We start from the raw sequence: 19,749 nt of genomic DNA, 5'->3' as shown, positions 1-19,749 counted from the left end.
AGTTATGGTTAAATAGCCGACTATACACTGTGTGTTCCACTCCTCCTCAGTTGGAGATGGAGACAGACTCTTAGACCAGCAAATTAATTATTAACAATAAGTATTTGCTTAGAGAAACTGTATGAGAATGTTGAGGAAGGCTGATTGCACTCTGATGCTCTGCAGGTGTGCTGAGCCAGGGGGGCTAGACAGACACAAAATTTGGGGAAGAAGGCAGCCTAGACAGAGAACATAACATATAGATATTGCAATAGTTTTAATGTAATCAAGAAATCGCAACAAGGAAAAAGGACAGTCTTGATAATTTTGTGTATTTGGCCCTCAGCTCCAACAGTGGCCCCAAGTGGACTTGCAGGAGGAGGAGGAGACCACAATGAACTCATTGTTACCTGGACGGTGAGTGGATTGTGCCTGTGTGTGTTCTATATTGCACATGTGCATGCACAGGATACAGCATTACTGCATAATAATGTTCAGTATCAGTTCACACCAGTGCCTAATCTAGGGCATGCTGTTGAATTTTTTTTTTCCAATAAGCACAACTATTCAATGTCAAGTGTTATTTGTATGCACAAACCAAATTGAAGCATACATTATTATTCTGTAGGAGGAGGTAAATTAAAGTAGAATGTCTGAAAAAAGCTAAAACTTAGCAAAAATTGTAGATTACAATCAACCTCGCCAACTTGCTGTTTAATTTAGGATATGGTAAATGTCTTTGTATTTATATAGCACTTTTCTAGTCTTTATGACCACTCAAAGTGCTTTACAGTACAGTTCTACATTCACACATTCACAGAGTGCATCTATTCGCAGCACTTAGTTATTCTATTGAGGGCCATTCAGGGTTCAGCATCTTGCCCAAGGACACTTCGGCATGCAGATGGGTCAGACTGGGGATAGGGTTAGGGTTAGGGTTACTTTGTATATACATATATCTACACATTTTTGTTAAACATGCTGCAGAGGCTGATTCTTTATAATTTTGTTGGGGGTTGCTACTTAAGTAAATTTTCGTAATTTCCAACTTATTTGAGGAGTTTTATGACTTTTCGAGCATGTTTATCCCCCTAAAAATGTCATCAGTAATATATCCTAAACATTTGCTTTCTGCAACCACTACAACAGGTTTCAACTAAAACTCACAAAATTCTGAACCTCTCATCGACCACGTCTACAGGGTCCTCTGACCATATTTCAGATGGATGTGGTCAACCTGCTTGGAGGAGTACATCACATTATAAAAAATGTCATTTCTTGTTGCCAGTAGGGGGCACCATTACTGAATTTTGGCATACAGATGTTCGCAAGAATGACTCCTGTTTAACACGTGAAGTTGGTGCAGATTGGATATTCTACACTGAAGTTGCAAGAACTCCTAGCCTGACGTTGTCAGACTCACAATTCTAGTCAGGATTTGAGTCTGAGACCGCTCCATTGGGCTTTGATTATGGGGCGTGTTTCAACTGACCAGGAAATAAAATTCCTCTTCGCTCAATTGGATAGACCTACAACCAATCAGAGCAACGTAGTATGTGACGTATGCTAAACAACGCATTGTGAGTTATTTACTAACGCCGGGTTCACACCGGATGCTTCAGCGCAGCGCCAAGCCTTAAATTACAGCTGGCTCCCATCCACTCCCATGTTAAAACTTTGTGCGGGTCACACCGGAGGCTGAAGTACTGCGAGGCAGCCTTGGCGCAGCGCGGTGCTACAGCCCCCGGTGTGACCGGCACAAAGCCGTGCAGCGATCGTTTCGGCGTCGAGTCTATTTTTTGCGCTTGACGCGAGCGTATCGCACCAGGAAACACACTGAAAAACGATTTTAAACGATATTGATGACATATTTTATATGATATAAATGATCAAATATGCATCCCATACTTTGAGGTCCCCTTTTGTTGTCCTGGAGTTTTAATTTGATCAATGACATTATTAAATGTCCCCCTCTGCCCATCCACTACAGCCACACAATCAGTGATAAAGATAAAAAGAGAGAGAGAGGGGGCTACGTTCTCCACATAGGCTTGAGTGGATAATACGTAATTTACCCCCGACACCCGACATTTAACGGAGCAAACAGCGAAGTTCTTCACCATGGATGACATTAAATTAATAATTAAAGTGGAGAAGTGCAGTGACTTGTATGATCCTCGGAACATGTTGTATAAAGACAACACCAAGGAGGACACATGTTGGGACGCTGTTGCTTAATGTTGGAGCAACAAGTACGTATATGCTTTTAATCTACTGGATCAACGGGTGATATTATTAGCGCTGCCCAGCGGTTCAGCGTCGCTTCAGTGTCCGGTGTGAACAGCCAAGCACCGGCGCGATAGGGATTAGCGCAGTGCTTTTGCGTCGCCTCCACGTTCTCTGTTCCTCTTTCAAAATGAATGCGCTGTTGATGTCTTCTAAAACAGACTCAATGGCAGCATCTACACATCTCAGCTCTCCAGCGGCAGGCATGTTTGTTGAAAACGACTTCAACCCAAGGCCACTTTAATGACGTGGTTGATTACGTTACCGTTGATCATCTGGCGTGATCCACAAACCGCAATCCATGGTGCGGCCACAGAGGCCCTGGATCTGCGGGTGATAAAGCAAAGGGATTCCGGGGAAGGGGGATAGGGATGGAGAAGAGGAAGGAGAAGCTGGAAAGAGAAGCTCCGTGTGTCATGTGTCATAAAATAGAACAAGTAACGTTCTGGCGCACTAATTAGCTCTAACTATAAGCTTTATCAAAAAGGAAGGTTTTGAGCCTACTTTTAAATGAAAAGATGGTGTCTGCCTCCCAAACTGAAAGTGGTCGATTATTCCACAGCCGAGGGGCTTGATGGCTAAAAGCTCTGGCTCCTACTCTACTTTTAGAGACTTTAGGGACGACAAGTAGGCTTGAATTCTGGGAGCGGAGTGCTCTAGCGGGTTTATAAGGTACTAACAGCTCTTTAAGGTAAAAGGGCGCTATATTATTAAGGGCCTTGAAGGTGAGGAGGAGAATTTTAAATTCTATTCTAGATTTAACTGGAAGCCAGTGTAGCGATGCTAATACTGGAGAAATGTGCTCTCTTCTCTTTGTTCTCGTCAGGACACGTGCTGCAGCATTTTGGACAAGCTGTAGAGTCTTTAACGACTTACTGCTGGAGCCTGATAATAATGAATTACAATAGTCCAGTTTCGATGTAACAAAGGCGTGGACATGTCTAATTTTTGAAATATTACGCAAGTGGAAAAAAGCAGTCCTAGAAATTTGTTTTAAGTGACTATTAAAGGATAAATCAGGATCAAAGATCACTCCCAAGTTCCTGACTGTTTCATTGGAAGCAAGGGCAATGTCGTCTAGCGCAGCTATTTCATTAGATAATGCATCTCTAAGGTGTTTGGGGCCAAGTATTATTACCTCTGTTTTGTCTGAGTTTAATAAGAGAAAATTGCGGGTCATCCAGGTTTTTATGTCCTTGAGACATGTTCCAAGTTTAGTTAATTGATTACTTTGTTCAGGTTTTATTGACAAATATAACTGGGTGTCATCCGCATAGCAGTGGAAATTTACCGAGTGTGTCCTGATAATGTTTCAAATATAATGAGAATGAAATAGGGCTGAGCACAGAGACCTGTGGAACACCATTGTTAACTTTGGTGCGCACAGATGACTCATTAATTTGCACAAATTGGGAGCGATCAGAAAAATACGATTTAAACCAGTTAAGGGCGGTTCCATTAATGATAATTAACTGTTTGAGTCTTTGTAATAAAATTTGATGTTCATTTGTGTCGAATGCTGCACTGAGATCTAACAGAACGAGGACAGACACAAGTCCCTGATCTGAGGCTATTAAAAGGTCATTAGTGACTTTTGCCAAGGCTGTCTCTGTACTGTGATTGGCTCTAAACCCTGATTGAAAGTCTTCATATGTATATTATTTTCCTGGAGAAACTCACACAGCTGATTGGCAACAACTTTTTCTAAGATTTTCGAAATGAAGGGGAGATTAGAAATTAGCCTGTAATTGGCTAAAACCTCTGGGTCTAGGGTGGGTTTTTTGAGTAGGGGTTTGATGACAGCTATTTTAAAAGACTGTGGTACATAACCTGATGATAATGACAGATTGATAATGTTAAGTAACGAACTATCAATTAGGGGCAGAATTTCTTTAAGTAATTTTGTAGGAATGGGATCTAAGATACAGGTTGTTGGTTTAGAACCTGAGATTAATTTAGTAAACTGATCACGGGTGATAAGAGAGAAGCTGTCTAAGTAATGGGTAGGATTCTCAGCCGTTTCTGGGATCTCTGTTGTTGGGAGGGTATTAGTGCCAATTGAGGGCAGGAGATGGTTGATTTTATTTCTAATAGTTAAAAATTTATCATTAAAAAAGGTCATAAAGATATTGCTATTGTTGTGCAATAGTAGGAGTAGAATTGACGTTGGCTAATTATTAATAATCATGAAATATGATTATTAAAATAACAATTATTTCTTAGAAATAATCAAAAATGATAAAGCTATTAATTAAGAATAGTAACACATTTAATTAGAAATGATACGGTTATCCATTAATAATAGTTAAAATAATTAATGAAAACAATAAAATTATCAATTAAGAATAATACAAATCTGTAATCATTGCTTATTGTCGCGGGGCACCACCCTGGTTACAGGGACCAACAATTCAATCTTTAAATATCAGTCTCAATGATATAGGTTATATTAATAATCTCAATATTTAGTATTAATGATTATATAATAAACAATGAAGGGTTTTAAGTTCGAACACAGGCTATAGTAATCCAGCTATATACACATACATATGCACAAATAATCACAGAAATACAAATACTTTAATTACAAAAGTATTTATTAAAAAGGGGAAATAAAGTTAATGTTATTTCAATGATTCTTCATTTAACAAACTCCGATATTTCAAAGATAAACACAGCAGCAGCACTTATCACAATTCAGAAAGTACATGTAAAACCGGCGGTCTACCTATGTATGTCTGTCATGGTATGCGTGTGTGTCTGTGTCAAAGTGTCTCTCTGTGTGTGTGTGTCTATGTGTGTGCATGTGAAATACAGTTAGTGTTATTTAATGATTCATCATTTTAACAAACTCCCATATTTCAAAGATAACAACAGCAGCCGCTTAACACAATTTAGAAAACACATGTATTCATGTATCTGTGTGTGTGTATCTGTCTGTGTCTATCAATGTGTGTGTGTGTGTGTGTGTGTGTGTGTGTGTGTGTGTAAGAGCGAGAGCGAGAGAGAGAGAGAGAGAAAAAGAAGGGGGGCGTGGCGATGACGAAGTCACGTCACATCTAAGATGGCGGTTACTTTAGTGAAGCCACGTTGCGAAAAGCAAAATGGCTGCTGGTCACTGACCTTAACAAAGGGGATCTTTAAGACAAAGAGATTTCTTATCTCGTGGTTTTGGCGCCGAATGGCGTCGAGATGTATAAATGCTCGTTAAATCTAGATTTCTCCATGTAACATGAAATGTATAAATGTAGGTCGGGACGTGTGTAAAAACAGGTTTAGGAGGAGAGAGAGAGAGAGAGAGAGAGAGAGAGAGAGAGAGAGATCAGGAAACATCGTCAGAGACAACTACTAGCAAAGCAGGCAGTCCAGTTACGTGAGATTTATCTTTTAACAGATGTAAATCTCCGCACAATATCTCTGACGGTAACACGCAAAAAGGGAAGGGCCGGCTCTGTACCGCGCTCTTCTCAAAAACACAATAAACAAAGGAACCGGATGTGTCGTCTCGGCCCGCCGTGTAGCACGGCTAAAAACAGATCAGCGATCTACAAACAAACATACAATCAAACAAATGACACGCTAAGTATTTAAACTAGTCTCTGCCCAGACAATAAAGCCTCTTACTGTGACCTCCGCGGTGTTGCTTGCGCGTGGGGCGCGGATTTCCCGGAAGTCCAGTGAATCTGTCGTTAAACCTCAGGATGCGTGCGAACGGGCGGATTCCTGGAAAACAAATCAGTGTCCTGGTCTCTTAAGCGGTGCTCCGGTGGGTCTCGTGGTTGCAACGGAGGTCAGCGCTGGACCGAAAAGAGCGAAGTCTCTTACTCTTGGAACGGGATTCGGCTTTGTCTCTTCTGCAGGGATGAGCAGCGGTTGACGCAGCTGTGGATTTGGAAAGAAAGTCTCTGAGCTCGGCCAGCGAGCGAGTGAGTTCCTGTGAACGGCCTTTTCAAGTTAAAAACAAAAATAGTCTCTATCAAAGTAAGATCAGACTTAAGATAAAAGAAAATGAAAGAAATGAAAGAAAATAACTCTGGTTGCCCCCTTTAGCAACTAAATCATCTGGAAAGACCCGGAGGGGTCTGTTGACGTCTTCAGAGCAGGGAAAATGGCAGCGATTTTTGATGTCTCAGTGGTTTTATTCTACCTGAGAGGTTCTGCCTCCTTGAGGTGCTGGTCATGGGATGATGCTGGCTTTTAGCCAATTGAGTGTCAGAGGTCAAAGGAGAGTGGGAGGGGCCAGGAGCAGAGCAGGGGTTTCTGGGGAGACCCCAGGGATTAAGTTAACACCAGAAGATACAATCTCCATGCTGGATCTTAGAGGGAGACTTTAAATGGCTTAATCTTGGCTCAAAGGCCACGCTTTTACGACCCATTGTGTGTGGATCCTACCACATGGTTAGTTCTGTAGGGACTCTTGCCCAACACTATTTAGGGATCGAGGAATACTGGGTTCGGTGGAGGTGTGACTCTCTGTCAGCCTGGCTACAGTGCTGAAGAGAAACCTGGGGTTGTTTTTATTCTCTTCTATTAGTTTTGAATAGTAGGCGGCTCTTGCTTTGTGGAGAGCCTTTTTATATTCTTTAACACTATTCTTCCAGTCTATTAGATTTTCAACATGGTTGCTGGAGCGCCACTTCCTTTCTAGTTTTCTTGATAATTGTTTTAACTCATTGTCTGGGAATTATACCACGGAGCTAATTTACTATGTTTGACATTTTTCTTTTTTAGAGGCGCTATTGAGTCTAATGTTAATCGTAATGAGTCTGCAGAGCTATCGACGAGGTGGTCGATCTCAATGGAGCTTAGGTTTTTAAAGAATTTGTTGTTTTTATCTACTGCTAATACGGGTTTAAATGTAATTGGGATTATTTCCTTAAATTTAGCTACAGCGCCTATCAGGTAGACATCTAGAAAATGTATTTTTTATTAGATGCATATATTCAGTTATTGAAAAATCAAAGGTTATTAAATTATGGTCTGATAGACCTGGATTGCGCGAAAGTACTGTTAAATTTTCCATTCCGACACCGTACGATAATACAAGGTCAAGTGTGTGGTTACCACAATGAGTAGGTTTGTGCACACACTGACTGAAACCAATAGAGTCAAGTATTGAAATAAATGCTACGCTAAGGCAATCTTTATTATTATCAACATGAATATTAAAGTCACCAACAATAATAATTGTATCTGTGTTTAGGACTAAGTTTGATAAAAACTCAGGGAATTCCCTTACAAATTCAGTATAAGCCCTGGGAACACGGTAAACTACAGCAAATATGATTGGCTGTTGGTGGTTCCTGGATTGGCGTGGAAGACTAAGAACCAGACATTCAAATGATTTGTAGCTGAGTTTAGGTTTAGGATTAATTGATAGACTGGAGTTAAAAATAGCAGCAACTCCACCTCCTCGCCCAATTTCTCTAGGAACCTGTGAATTGATATGACTGGGGGGAGTAGATTCATTTAGACTGACATATTCATCAGGATGCAGCCACGTCTCAGTGAGGGACAATAAATCTATGTTGTAATCTGAGACTATTTCATTAACTAAAAGAGCCTTTTTTGCCAGTGATCTAATGTTTAAAAGACCACATTTAAAAGTCTGGGTTTCCTGTGTTGTTTCAGAGGTTGTTTTAATTTGTGTTAAATTTTTGTGTGGAGTTCTCGCTCTGTTATTGTTTAATTTCAATAATTTAATCGGACGGTGAACAGACACAATCTCTATGGGGTTGTGTGACTGATCTAGAGGGAGCGCAGAGAAGTGTTTAGCACTGCAGCTCTGCTTCTTGGTCCCAACTATGGGTTGTCATGTTATAGACTGAGTAATATTCCTAGATAAGAGAGCTGCTCCATCCCAAGTGGGAAGAACGCCGTCTCTCCTAGCAAGACCAGGTTTTCTCAAAAAAGTTAGCCAATTATCTATAAAGCCCACACCGTTTACAGGACACCACCTCGACAGCCAGCGGTTAAAAGACAACATGCGGCTTAACATGTCGTCACCTGTTGTATTAGGGAGCGGGCCAGAGAAAACTACTTTGTCCGACATCGTTTTAGCAAAAGCACACACCGACTCAACATTCAATTTAGTGACCTTCGACATACAAAGCCGGGAGTCGTTGCTGCCGACGTGAATTATGATTTTATTGTATTTACCTTTTTTAGTTTTAGCCATTAACTTAAGTTTAGATCCGATGTCGCCGGATCTGGCCCCTGGGATAATATTAACTATAGTCGCTGGTGTCGCTAACCTGACGTTTCTCAGAACCGAGTCGCCAATAATCAGAGTTTGTTTATCAGCGGGTGCCTCGCTGAGAGGAGCGAATCTATTTGAAACGTGAGCTGGTGGCTCTTTAATCGTGGGCTTTTTTAAGTCTAGCACTATAGAGCTACGAGGGTGAGCTCAGACAGAACACAGAATCACTAAGCACGTTTGAGTAAGGGTTGGTATGTGCGAGTGTTTAACTACAGACCGGTGATTTTAGCCGTAGTGCTACAGAGAAACAGCTGTGTTTAGCAGCGGAGCTAATTCGCAGAGCGACCACCATAGATATATATAAACACTCTTTATATATTGAATTTATATAGTCTTTATATATATCTATGGCGACCACCACCAGTGGCAAGAAAACAGGAAATGCACAGCACGCCTACCGTAATGACGTCAGTAGAATCAGATACAGATCATTTGCTTTGGCCCATTCCACTCAGTTGATGGGATGTTCTGGCACTTGGGAGAGCATTCTTGTAATTTAACAGGATATTAATTGATGGTGTTATCATTAAAGGAGGCATAGGAGTAACTGAACATCAAACACACTTAGCAGGAGAGAGCAAAGGAGTGAGAGGGAGAAAGAAATGCCATCATTAGCAGCTAAAGCTAAGTTACTGAATTAGCAAGCAGTTTGCTAAGAGACGGAGAGATTTACGAGCGTGAAAAACAGTGTTTCGAACTGCGTCTCGGAATTAGCTGTAGTGGACAAGATAATAGCAAAATTAGGAAAGATGAGAAGAGCAGAAGTCGGTACATAAACACCTGCATTTCATTTCTAGGAAGCAGAACAATTATTCCTTGACTTTTAATTATAGCAGTTGCTGCTCATGCCCTAATAATTACAATTGTTCATGTTGTTGCTCTGGATTCTGAAATACCTGCAGAATATGATATATAAGAATAAGAATGTATGCAGACACACAAGCACCATTTATATTAGGGGGACAGAGAGAGTGAGAGTGAGGAGTTCTTAGTGCATGTATGTGCTTTGTAATGATTTTAATAACACCAGATAATAAGAATAATTATAATAAGATCATTTTTTCTCTTGAATCCTCCAGCCAATGGCTAGAGAGTACCAGAACGGGGACAGCTTTGGCTACATCCTGGCATTTAGGAAGAAAGACGTATTATTATGGACAGTGGTGAATATTCTTCATGTGGAGTCATCCCGCTATGTTTACTACAATGAAAGCCTGAAACCATACAGTCCCTTCGAGGTGAAGATCAAAGCTTATAACCACAGAGGAGAAGGTCCGTTCAGCCAGATTGCAGTGGTGCACTCTGCAGAGGAAGGTAAGGTAAACCATTCCAATCAAGGTTCATGTTGCAACTGCACATAATATCTACTGCTACTACTTTGTTAACTTTTGCTTTACAAAACAAACCTACTCATATCACTGGTGTTATAAAAATGAGTTACTATATTGAACTATACTGGTATGGTTTAATATTTACAACAAAATCCAGTCTTCATCAACTGACATAACCATACAGTAGATATATTAGGTATTTTACTAGCCATTAAAAAGTTTTTTGGTGTCTAGGAAAACAACACATCGGAAAATGGAAAACGGAAAATATGAAACAACCAATTAATGAGCAGCCTCAGGTGGCGTGGTTGCTGAAACTTTAAAGACCCTCATTCACATGTACTTAATGTTTTTAGACAGAAACTGAATACAACTAAATACAATCTGAAAGCAATTTATTTCAAATGCTCATAATCTACCAGGTGCATTGTACAAGCAAACTATTATTATAAATTTAAATTATATTTAACATGTATATGTTTAATAACATTTTTATATAGGCTTTATTGTCTTAGGATGTTGGAGGGGGCGGTGCCCAAGCACCCCAGCGCCCTTTATTAACCAGCCACCGCTGGAGATCACAATGAAAGTAACAGAGTTGATATTCTTGACCACACGCAGTTAATAGATCAATCATTTCCTGCCTCACTTTGATTTCAATTTTTAAATGTGAAAATGATTTAATACAAACTAATATATAATACAACAAAATAATATATTGAAACATTTCATCTACATTGAAGATAAATGTATGACTCAGGACTCGAAGACAGTCAATAATGTGTGGGGTTATTTAGTTATTATTTTATGTATAAATTGTGCCTAAAATATGCATTAAGCATTATTATTAGTGAAAGTTTAATGTAACCCCTATTATTACTCAAAAATAATTCATTGAATTAAATTTTTTTAAATAAAAAGAGGTTTGTTTAGGAGACAGGAAATCCTGAATCTGAGAACTTCGCTAAAATAACTTTGTCTACCTGCAGTATTTAATATAACCACCAGAGAACTCCACAACATCAATTAGCCTCACGGTCAGTTTCTAACTCTGAAAGTAAATATATCATTGTATGTTGCATTTTCTAATGCCTTGGCCTCTTATTTGTTCCACATAGAGCCAACACTGGGACCATCAAACATTAATGCTTCAGCACTGACCGCATTTGACATCCAGGTTTCATGGGAGCCTGTCCAGCAGCTGAGTGCCAATGGCATCCTCAGAGGATACGAGGTGAAGTACTGCTTAAATACACCTGGATGTTTTGCAATCACAACACATTGTAACAGATGTAACATGTAACGTGGGTGTAATAAGCATGTACAGCCCACATATTCTACAAAGAGGCTTCTTGTTTTCATATAATATAATAAGATATAAGAATACAGACACTAATATTGACGTATTTTGTGCAACTGCTGATGTGATTACAAAGAGATTTACAAATATGATGGGTGTTCATGTGTAGTGTAAGGTTTATGTGCATTGTTTCAGTTTTTTTTGGAAAGGGTTTTTTATTTTTTGTGTTGTGCTCAGATCCGGTACTGGCGACAGCATGAACGGGAAGCAGCAGCAGACCGGGTGAGGACAGCAGGATTGGAAACGACAGCCAGAGTATCTGGACTTCGACCCAGCACCCGCTACCACGTCGCAGTACTGGCATACAACAGTGCTGGCACCGGGCCTCCCTCTCCACGCACCACCGTCACCACCAGGAAACCACGTATGGCTGTGGCATTCACACACGTTGAACGTTTATTATGACTAGAGCAACTAAGGAAAATGCAAACTTGAGCCCAGAGGTGCTTAAGAAATTTTTAGGGGAAAAAACCTGTTCATTTAGAAATTATCTCTTTGTGTTAAGCTACTGACATTGAAAGTGTAAGACCAAACCTATCTGTCTTTCATATCAGTTTAATAACACTGAGTCATCTTTCATTCGTACCCTGTATCGCCTGTATGGTGTGGTTCAAACAAACTCAACTGCATTTCTCATTTCACTGACTTTATTTTGCCTGGTGTGATAATTACGCAGGATCATTTGGTAGCAATGGATACATCTCATCACAGGGTGCTGTATTGCTAATGATGCAGGACTATTGCAGGTCCAATGAATGCATGTCTGTTCATAACAGGAATTTATTATTATTCCTCCATGTTTATTATTAGTAAGTTAGTGACCACGCAAAACTGCTCTGCCTATAAAAAAATTGTTTTCGAACACAATTAAAAGTAATGACACCAATGTTAGCAAGTAGCTGAAATGCATCTTTTGTCCCTCAGCAGGTTGACAAATAACAATCACAGAGCAGGAAAGGCAATTTAGCAAATACTTGGCTAAATAAAATGTTTCAATGTAACGATATGATAAATACTGTAAATATAAGACTATTGTTAGTTGTGAGACATTTGTGCTGACCTAAGTCAAACCTTGAGACTGCCATAAACACAGCAAATCTTGTTTCTTATGTTTGTGGGTATCTTTGGAAATCCACTTACCCACAATTTTAAGCAAAAGAGCACTAACCAAAGGCAGTCTTTCTAAATGATAGTCCTCAAACACACCCAGTCATGGGTGTTGTCCCCTCAGGCTGCATCTGTCCTCATGATCCAATGAGTAATACCAATGTAGTCCCCTTCTCATCCGCCCCTTCTCATGGCAGAAATGGATATCTCTCTTAGTTGCAAAAGCCAATTGGTCTTCTTAGTACCTAGGAGTGACCGATGCTACTTTGTACCTCCTTGGCCTGCGGTTCTAAATGCATTCAACATTACGATTAATATAATTAATATTGCATATTACTTATTACTTTCGACAAGAAAGTGCTGCAAATAGATGCAACCTATGATGTGTGTATGAGTGGATGAACGGCAAAAAACGGTACTATAAAGAGCTTTGAGTTTTTATCAAGAAGAGAAAAGCGCTATATAGAAACAAAACACTTACCAAGCTCACTATTTAGTCAGTGAATCACTGTGAAGGTTGGAAATGTTGAAATTCTCCTTTTTGTAGGTGTGAATGGATTTAAGTACCACCTGCACTGTTTCATATTCTCAGCAAAGTGTGCAGTGTTTGTTACCATCTGCATAATTGACAATAACTCTGAAGTGTAGGAACATTATAATGCATTTAAATGTCTTTTGTGTCTTCTTTGTCATGTCGTTCGCCCTCATGCAAAATATGTCTTCTTACTATAAATTTGGAGTACAATTGTTTGTAGGGGGAGCTCAGATCAATTAGATTCTGCAAATAATTCTTACTTCAGAAAAGTGTTTAATGACCTTCTTGACATGATGAATGCCACCTGTACGTATTTCTGTGAAACTGCACAAGGATAGCAAATCAGCACCATTTACAACCTAATAATAAGGCTACGCCTCCTACCCCATACGTCAGAAGTGATCATTCATATAAATGTCATCAGAGTATAGAAAGAAGAACTTTTTGGAGATTGAAGCATTGCTTTTTGAGATCTAGAAAAGAAAGTCTTGGCTGCTTGTCACTGGTAGCGTAGACTGTGAAGGCACATGCACCTGGCCTGCAAAAGCCCAATTGTGTGCTCTACCATAACAGAAGTGTACATGTTCATATACATTCTTTGTACAGTTGCTCTTGTCTTGTCTGTTTACTATGTGGTCATGAGCCAGTGAGTCTACCCTTTAGATTAATTACCTGATGGAAACTTTGAATTTTAGATAAATGATCTAAGATCAGCATGCAGGGAGACAATTGACAATTTACAAGTCAAGCCAGTCATCTCCATGCACACACACAAGATGCATGCTGACAGCACTATTATGCTGAACTAAGAAGTTTTGCTTGCCTCTGTCCATCATGCAATAACATTTAGCAGACACATGACATATTCATCTAAATTGCAGAGTTAAACAGAATGTCAACATTATTCTTAGTTTTAGTTTATGCAAACTAATGAAAGTCACAAAAGGATTTGACAAGCAGCTGACTAATGTCAGATGACTACTATAAAAATGAGTTTCTACAAATGCTTCTTCAATGAGGCCAATTGCTTTCTATCTCTTTCTCTCTGCATTATATCCCCATATTTTTCCTACTGCAACAAATTTGAATTTTTATAACTTGTCTTTGTTCAGCTCCTAATCGTTCTCCAGGCAACATTTCATGGAAGGCAGATGACTCATGGGTAATGGTGCAGTGGGACCATGTGAAGGCCATGCACAACGAGTCTGCTGTGCTGGGCTACAAAGTGAGTTACAAAAGTCTGTGTATTTTTTTTGATCTACACATATTGCATTACCGGCACTGTACTCAGGCTAGAAGAGTGATGACTTCATAGTGTACTTTTTCCATTAACCACACATGTTATAAGATTAAAGTATAGGCCCTGCAGGGCAATGTAAAACCTTAACAAAGACTTTACATTTTTATATCTTGCATTCAGAAATTCGAAAGATTTTTTTTTGACTTGCAGCATTCGTATGATGGCTTTTCACTTGGCCAAACTACTGAAAATATCATTTTGTGTTTAATGTATGGACACATACAACCACTCAAATCAAACTGCATGAACCATTTAAGCTGAGGCCTATAATGTTTTCAGCTGGCTCGATCATTTTTTTAGGCTAATTACAATTACATAATTATTTGCAGGTTACTGGGTTTGGTTTGTACCAGCACTTTAATCTCCTTTTATGTGAGATATGAGAAGCAGTAAAAATGTTGCGGAACAAAATCAAAGATCATGTTTATAAGCCTTAAATCTGCTTATGCATGAGGAAAAGATGACCCTCAGAAGATAAGTGACAAAAACAGTCCTTTGATTCCAACGTGTGTGTGTGTGTGTGTGTGTGTGTGTGTGTGTGTGTGTGTGTGTGTGTGTGTGTGTGTGTGTGTGTGTGTGTGTGTGTGTGTGTGTGTGTGTGTGCGTGCGTGCGTGCGTGCGTGCGTGCGTGCGTGCGTGCGTGCGTGCGTGCGTGTGCATATGATTATGTATTGTAATGTCAGGTCCTGTACAAACATGAGGGCCAGACAGCGCTGAAAGTTTTCAACAAAGCAAAATCATCAGTGAGTCTGCCGCTGCCAAAAGACAATGGTTATGTTGTGCTGGAGATTCGGTCCTGGGGAGAGGGCGGGGATGGGCCTGCACATGAGATCATTGTGTCCAGAGACTCAGGTGAGAAACTAAGAAACACACTCCAGAGCCTTCTTTGGATGTTTAGGAGTAATATCCTGAAAGTGACATAATCATTGGTGAGGAAAAATAACTGGCAGAGCCTAAATTAGATGTCCTTTACACCTTTGGTTTGATAAAAATGTATATTTACTGCAGTTTTTGGAACTACAGTACCGTCCCTAAGTTCCCCTCGATATAGGCTTATTTATACTTATCACTCATTGGTTTTATATAGAACTATCTTCTAAGGTATTATTGTACAAACAAACACACTAAGAATGAGTTAGTGTTGAGGCTCCAAAAAGGGTGAGTATGTGTATAAATCCTGGTCAGACAGTGAGATTTAAAAAGCAGAAAAAGAGGCAAAGTTACCTCCTCAGAGACTGAAGGCTTTCTTGTTCCAAGACCATTTTATCTTAGAGACATATCAGTTGTCATAAATATGTCAGCATATTTTAATATGATCTTATATGGTTCAATATTTAGGGCTGTGGCAAAATGTAGGTTAAAACCAATTATTGTGAGGTTGGAAGAAAGTTCAGTATGAATACTGCACTGTACTTGTAGTTCAACTTATATCATAAACTGAAGCCATTGAAGGCATGTGAAGATACAATAACAAAGTTAACAGATGGTCTGTATTTACAGTTTGTGATACACAGATGTCACTGTGAATCATTAGAACAAGAAAAACACATCACTAACTACAGCCTGTAGTTTATTTTTAAAACAACGACAAAATGGTGCAGAAACACCTGGGTCAAAAGCAAATGTTGATGAATCAACATTATGACCTGCATGGATAATATGATCAGTTACAATTAGATTATCCCTAGTATAGAGACCTGCTTGTCTCCCCTGCTTATTTTCTTCACAGGAACAGACCTAAATTTGGATTTTACAGTTTTACAATGGTTAAATATAATAAAAAAATAAAAACAACTAACCTTCGAGCTGTTACATTACTGCTGAATAGGAGCACCCCACAATCCTTGATCTTTTCCTTTGACTATAAACCTACTGGTTTCTAATTGCTCTTTGTGTCTGATACTCTATACACCACACCTAGACATTATCATTGCTATGGAATAATCAACATCGTTTGCTTTATCTCTTGAGTGGCCATAAATTGTTATCTCATCCGTGTGTTTGAACCTAATTGTTTACCTATTAACAGTGTGCGATGCTGACTATCAAAACTGTGAATATTTATCAAAGTCAGTGGCACTACACCTTGTAAAATCGATTTCCCTAATCTCTCTCTCTCTCTCTCTCTCTCTCTCTCTCTCTCTCTCTCTCTCTCTCTCTCTCTCTCTCTCTCTCTCTCTCTCTCTCTCTCTCTCTCTCTCTCTTGATTTCACAGGAACTGGTAGGATGGTACAGAACAAGGCCGCCTCTATACTTTCCATTCCTCTTTGCGTCCTCATGGGCTTGGTTTTTCTCACTCTTATGTCTTTGTCAGGCCTGTAATCTCACCCTGTCATAGGACTTCTTTATTTTGAATAGCTTCAAACTATGCCCTTCTGTGTCCCAGCTTGTGTTTTAGCCTGGGTTGCCTTCTTGCCTTTGGGGAAGGTCGTACCACTGCAGGGATGAGAAGAATGGGGAGGAACTTTTACTTTTTTAAATAAAAACAAAGAGTGTCCCAAATGGGTTACAGGGAGCATGGGAAGCAGTCTGATTTTGTGTACCAGTGTCAATAAAAACCATGGGGACTGTCACATTTGACCCCAATAATTTACAATTGAATAGGGCCAAAGTTTAAAATATGTATGCAAAAGTCATCCCTCTGAAATGGCTGTTTAGATTCAAAGGCTTTCAAACTGATTTTTCACAAGGAAGTTTTCAGATTTCTTCATTTGGTCATCCAGTCTTAGCATAGTTCCTTCTCCAAAAACAGTCTAGTTGAGTATTATTTTAGGAATATAATATATTATGTACATACAGTTAACATTTTGCAAGCAACTTTAGGTTTTGTATTTCCTGACAGCAGACATTCCCACCTTGTGTGCATTAAAGTTAATTTCCCACATGTACAACTTTTAAAAGGAGGAAGATGTCAGGCTTTTCCCGCCATGTTGCAATCTTCAAACACAGCCAGGAAAAGTATATTTCCCAAAAGGTCAAACAGAACACATGCCACTGCTCTTTATCTGTTAACTCACCAGAAAAGCAGCACTTAAACATCACAATCTGCTAGTTACTGCATCGTAGCACCTATTTGTAATCTTAAATAAAACCATTAAAAAATGAATCTACATTCCTGTGATGGTTCCCGCTACATAGATTTATGAACCTACAATTTCTGTTCTACATTATCACTCTTGCTTATATAAGTGACAGCTATGTGAATGTCTGGCTCTCTTTTCTCTGTAAACACACCGTTAAAGTATCTTCCAAACTGAACTTGTTTTGGTCTCCTGCTGGTCTTGTTGCTAAGCCTGTGAAGAAAAACTACTTAGCACATATTGTGATGATATTAAACAATGTCTGTTTGTTTGTTTGTGTTTGTGCCTCACCTGTAATTATTAGTAAACTACAGCGCTGGTCCAAATTAATGTTTATTTTTTTAATGTATTTTTGCTTTTGGGAGAAATGAAATTCAAGGGATAAATGGGTTTTTAATTATGTGTTTTCATTTGCTGTTCCTACATAGTTTTAGATGACAATGATATAATGCTTCTATTCAGTGTTTATTGGGTTTATTGCAGCTGATTTTTACTGATAGGTTGATCTGAAATATCCAGGACAGCCGGTATGAATCACTGAAAGATGTTAAGGAGTCGGTTAACAAAGTTATCATATCAGTACAGTTAATAGTGTTATAAATCATCTTCATTGTAAACCTTTCAACATCTATTAGCTCTTATGTAACATGTCTGATTTAGTACTGTTAAAAGGAAGAACATGAGATTATTGGCCAAGCTTGAGGAAGAACTGATTTTGGTTTTGTATAACTCCCAACCAAACAACATGATTCTGATTTCTGTTGCTGGTTTATATTTGCTGCCAAAAACCAACAACTGTGCATAAAGCAGTTAATTATTTTGTGTATAGGAATATGATGGTCCTGGATGAGTTCCTAGTGCTTGTATATTAGCAGAAAAAAATAAAAAACAAAGAATCAAGGCTTGTTGAATCACATAAAGTAATTGAAGGAGGATATAACCATAAAACGTGTAAACAAGCTGGTGCATTAAACTGGAAGATTCTTATTTAGCCCCTTAATTCTTGACGTAACATCCAAATAAACCTGTCTTTTATTATTATTAATATTATAACAAATATTGTATTATCTTTTATGGCTTGATTAAACATTTTAATTTATTTCACTTTGCAAGTGGTTGAATGATTAAACTACTGGATTGTATTATGCTGTGCTTTATTTTGTCTGGAAAAGAATAGCTTTTCATAATGTGCTTCAAGATTTAAAACAAAAAAGCAAAACCTGTACCCTGAATTTCACTTTTAAGTTTATAGAGCTGCAATAATTGTCACTATCATCCACATGTCCTTTGATAAATTCCACAAGTGTATCGTATTGTTATTCAACAAATCTTAGGTCTTATCAGGTCCTCCTCTTGGCTTATAAGGACTTAAACCCAATACACCTTTGGTTAAAGTATCCCATAATGCTATGAATACTGACCTGGATTAGTTCTCAGCTTCAGTGATAAATTAGAAGTGTAAGTTTTCTATTCGAATTGTTCTCAAATTAATTTAAAGCTCCTTCACTGTTTATCATTCAGATAGGTTGAGCCTCACACAGCTACTTCTTCTTTGCACTATATTGTTCACAAGTTAAAAATGGTATTAAAACTGTTAGATTATGTCCAGGTTTTGTGTTTTTGTGCTTTACTCTGTCTGAAGTGTAATTCAAAACCTTATGTTCTCATTGAGGAGCCATAAAGTAATTTCTTTATGTCAGAGGGCTCAGTCATGGATGGAATGTTCTGGCTTAATGTAAAAGGTTACTAGTGGACTGACTGGTTTCAAGAATATGGTATCAGCAAGTCTGTGTTAACAATGGTTGGGTTGATGCATTAGCTACAGTTTGCTTTGGATCTTTTCATACTAGTGGGAGGGATGCAACTTGTAAATATAATAAAAAATAAACACAATGGAACTCTATTGTAGATATGTGTGCATTTACTACAGTACAATACTACATAAAACTGCTTAACACCTCTTTTGTACTTAAATAAATAAATAATTCCATATGTTGTCTACAGGTACTATTTTCTTTCACAATTTGATAAAGGTACCTAAGGATAGACTTTGTATATCAAGAGGCAAAAAAGGTGAGTCTACTATACAAAAAGTGAAAAGCATTTTTGAAAAAGCACAAATTATCATATTTCCTCTTTGAGTCTTTGTAAAATTTGTGACCTACTTAAAGAAATTCCTTTAGGTGTACCTAAGGCGTTGCATTCACAAAACAAAAAGCCACAGTGACCTTGACCTTTGACCACCAAATCTGACACGCTGCCTGTGTGAACAACAGACAAACGTGACAAGCAGCAGATCCACGGAGCAGTTGTGTGGCCCAGCCGTCACTGTTGGGAAATCGCTGTGTCCGCTCAGCTGAGTGTAAAGATTTATAAATCAAAGACATGGAAAAGTAGCAAGTGTCTGGCCCAATGAACGGGAGTATACTTTTTTTCATCATAAATGTAACTATAAAGTATTCTGCAAAACAACTACTCTCAGAAGTACAATTTATTGAAATAACTACTCAGG

General features: G+C 38.7%; 1 protein-coding gene across 1 annotated transcript in view; it reads left to right on the top strand.

Annotated features, from left to right (window-relative positions):
• Window positions 1-19,190, top strand: part of cntn2 (contactin 2) — a 43,115-nt gene extending 23,925 nt beyond the window's left edge. Inside the window, exons 17-23 of the mRNA XM_062412208.1 lie at window positions 326-396; window positions 9,604-9,838; window positions 10,974-11,089; window positions 11,393-11,579; window positions 13,970-14,082; window positions 14,841-15,009; window positions 16,373-19,190. Of these exons, the coding sequence (XP_062268192.1) occupies window positions 326-396; window positions 9,604-9,838; window positions 10,974-11,089; window positions 11,393-11,579; window positions 13,970-14,082; window positions 14,841-15,009; window positions 16,373-16,479 (998 nt within the window). The 3' untranslated portion in view covers window positions 16,480-19,190. The remainder of the gene's footprint in view (window positions 1-325; window positions 397-9,603; window positions 9,839-10,973; window positions 11,090-11,392; window positions 11,580-13,969; window positions 14,083-14,840; window positions 15,010-16,372) is intronic.
• Window positions 19,191-19,749: the final 559 nt, after the last annotated feature.

Source organism: Platichthys flesus, chromosome 2, assembly GCF_949316205.1.
Source record: "Platichthys flesus chromosome 2, fPlaFle2.1, whole genome shotgun sequence".
In the NCBI taxonomy this organism is placed as follows: domain Eukaryota; kingdom Metazoa; phylum Chordata; class Actinopteri; order Pleuronectiformes; family Pleuronectidae; genus Platichthys; species Platichthys flesus.
Note: the sequence above shows the minus strand (reverse complement) of the source record. Positions and strands in the feature narration are given on the sequence as shown.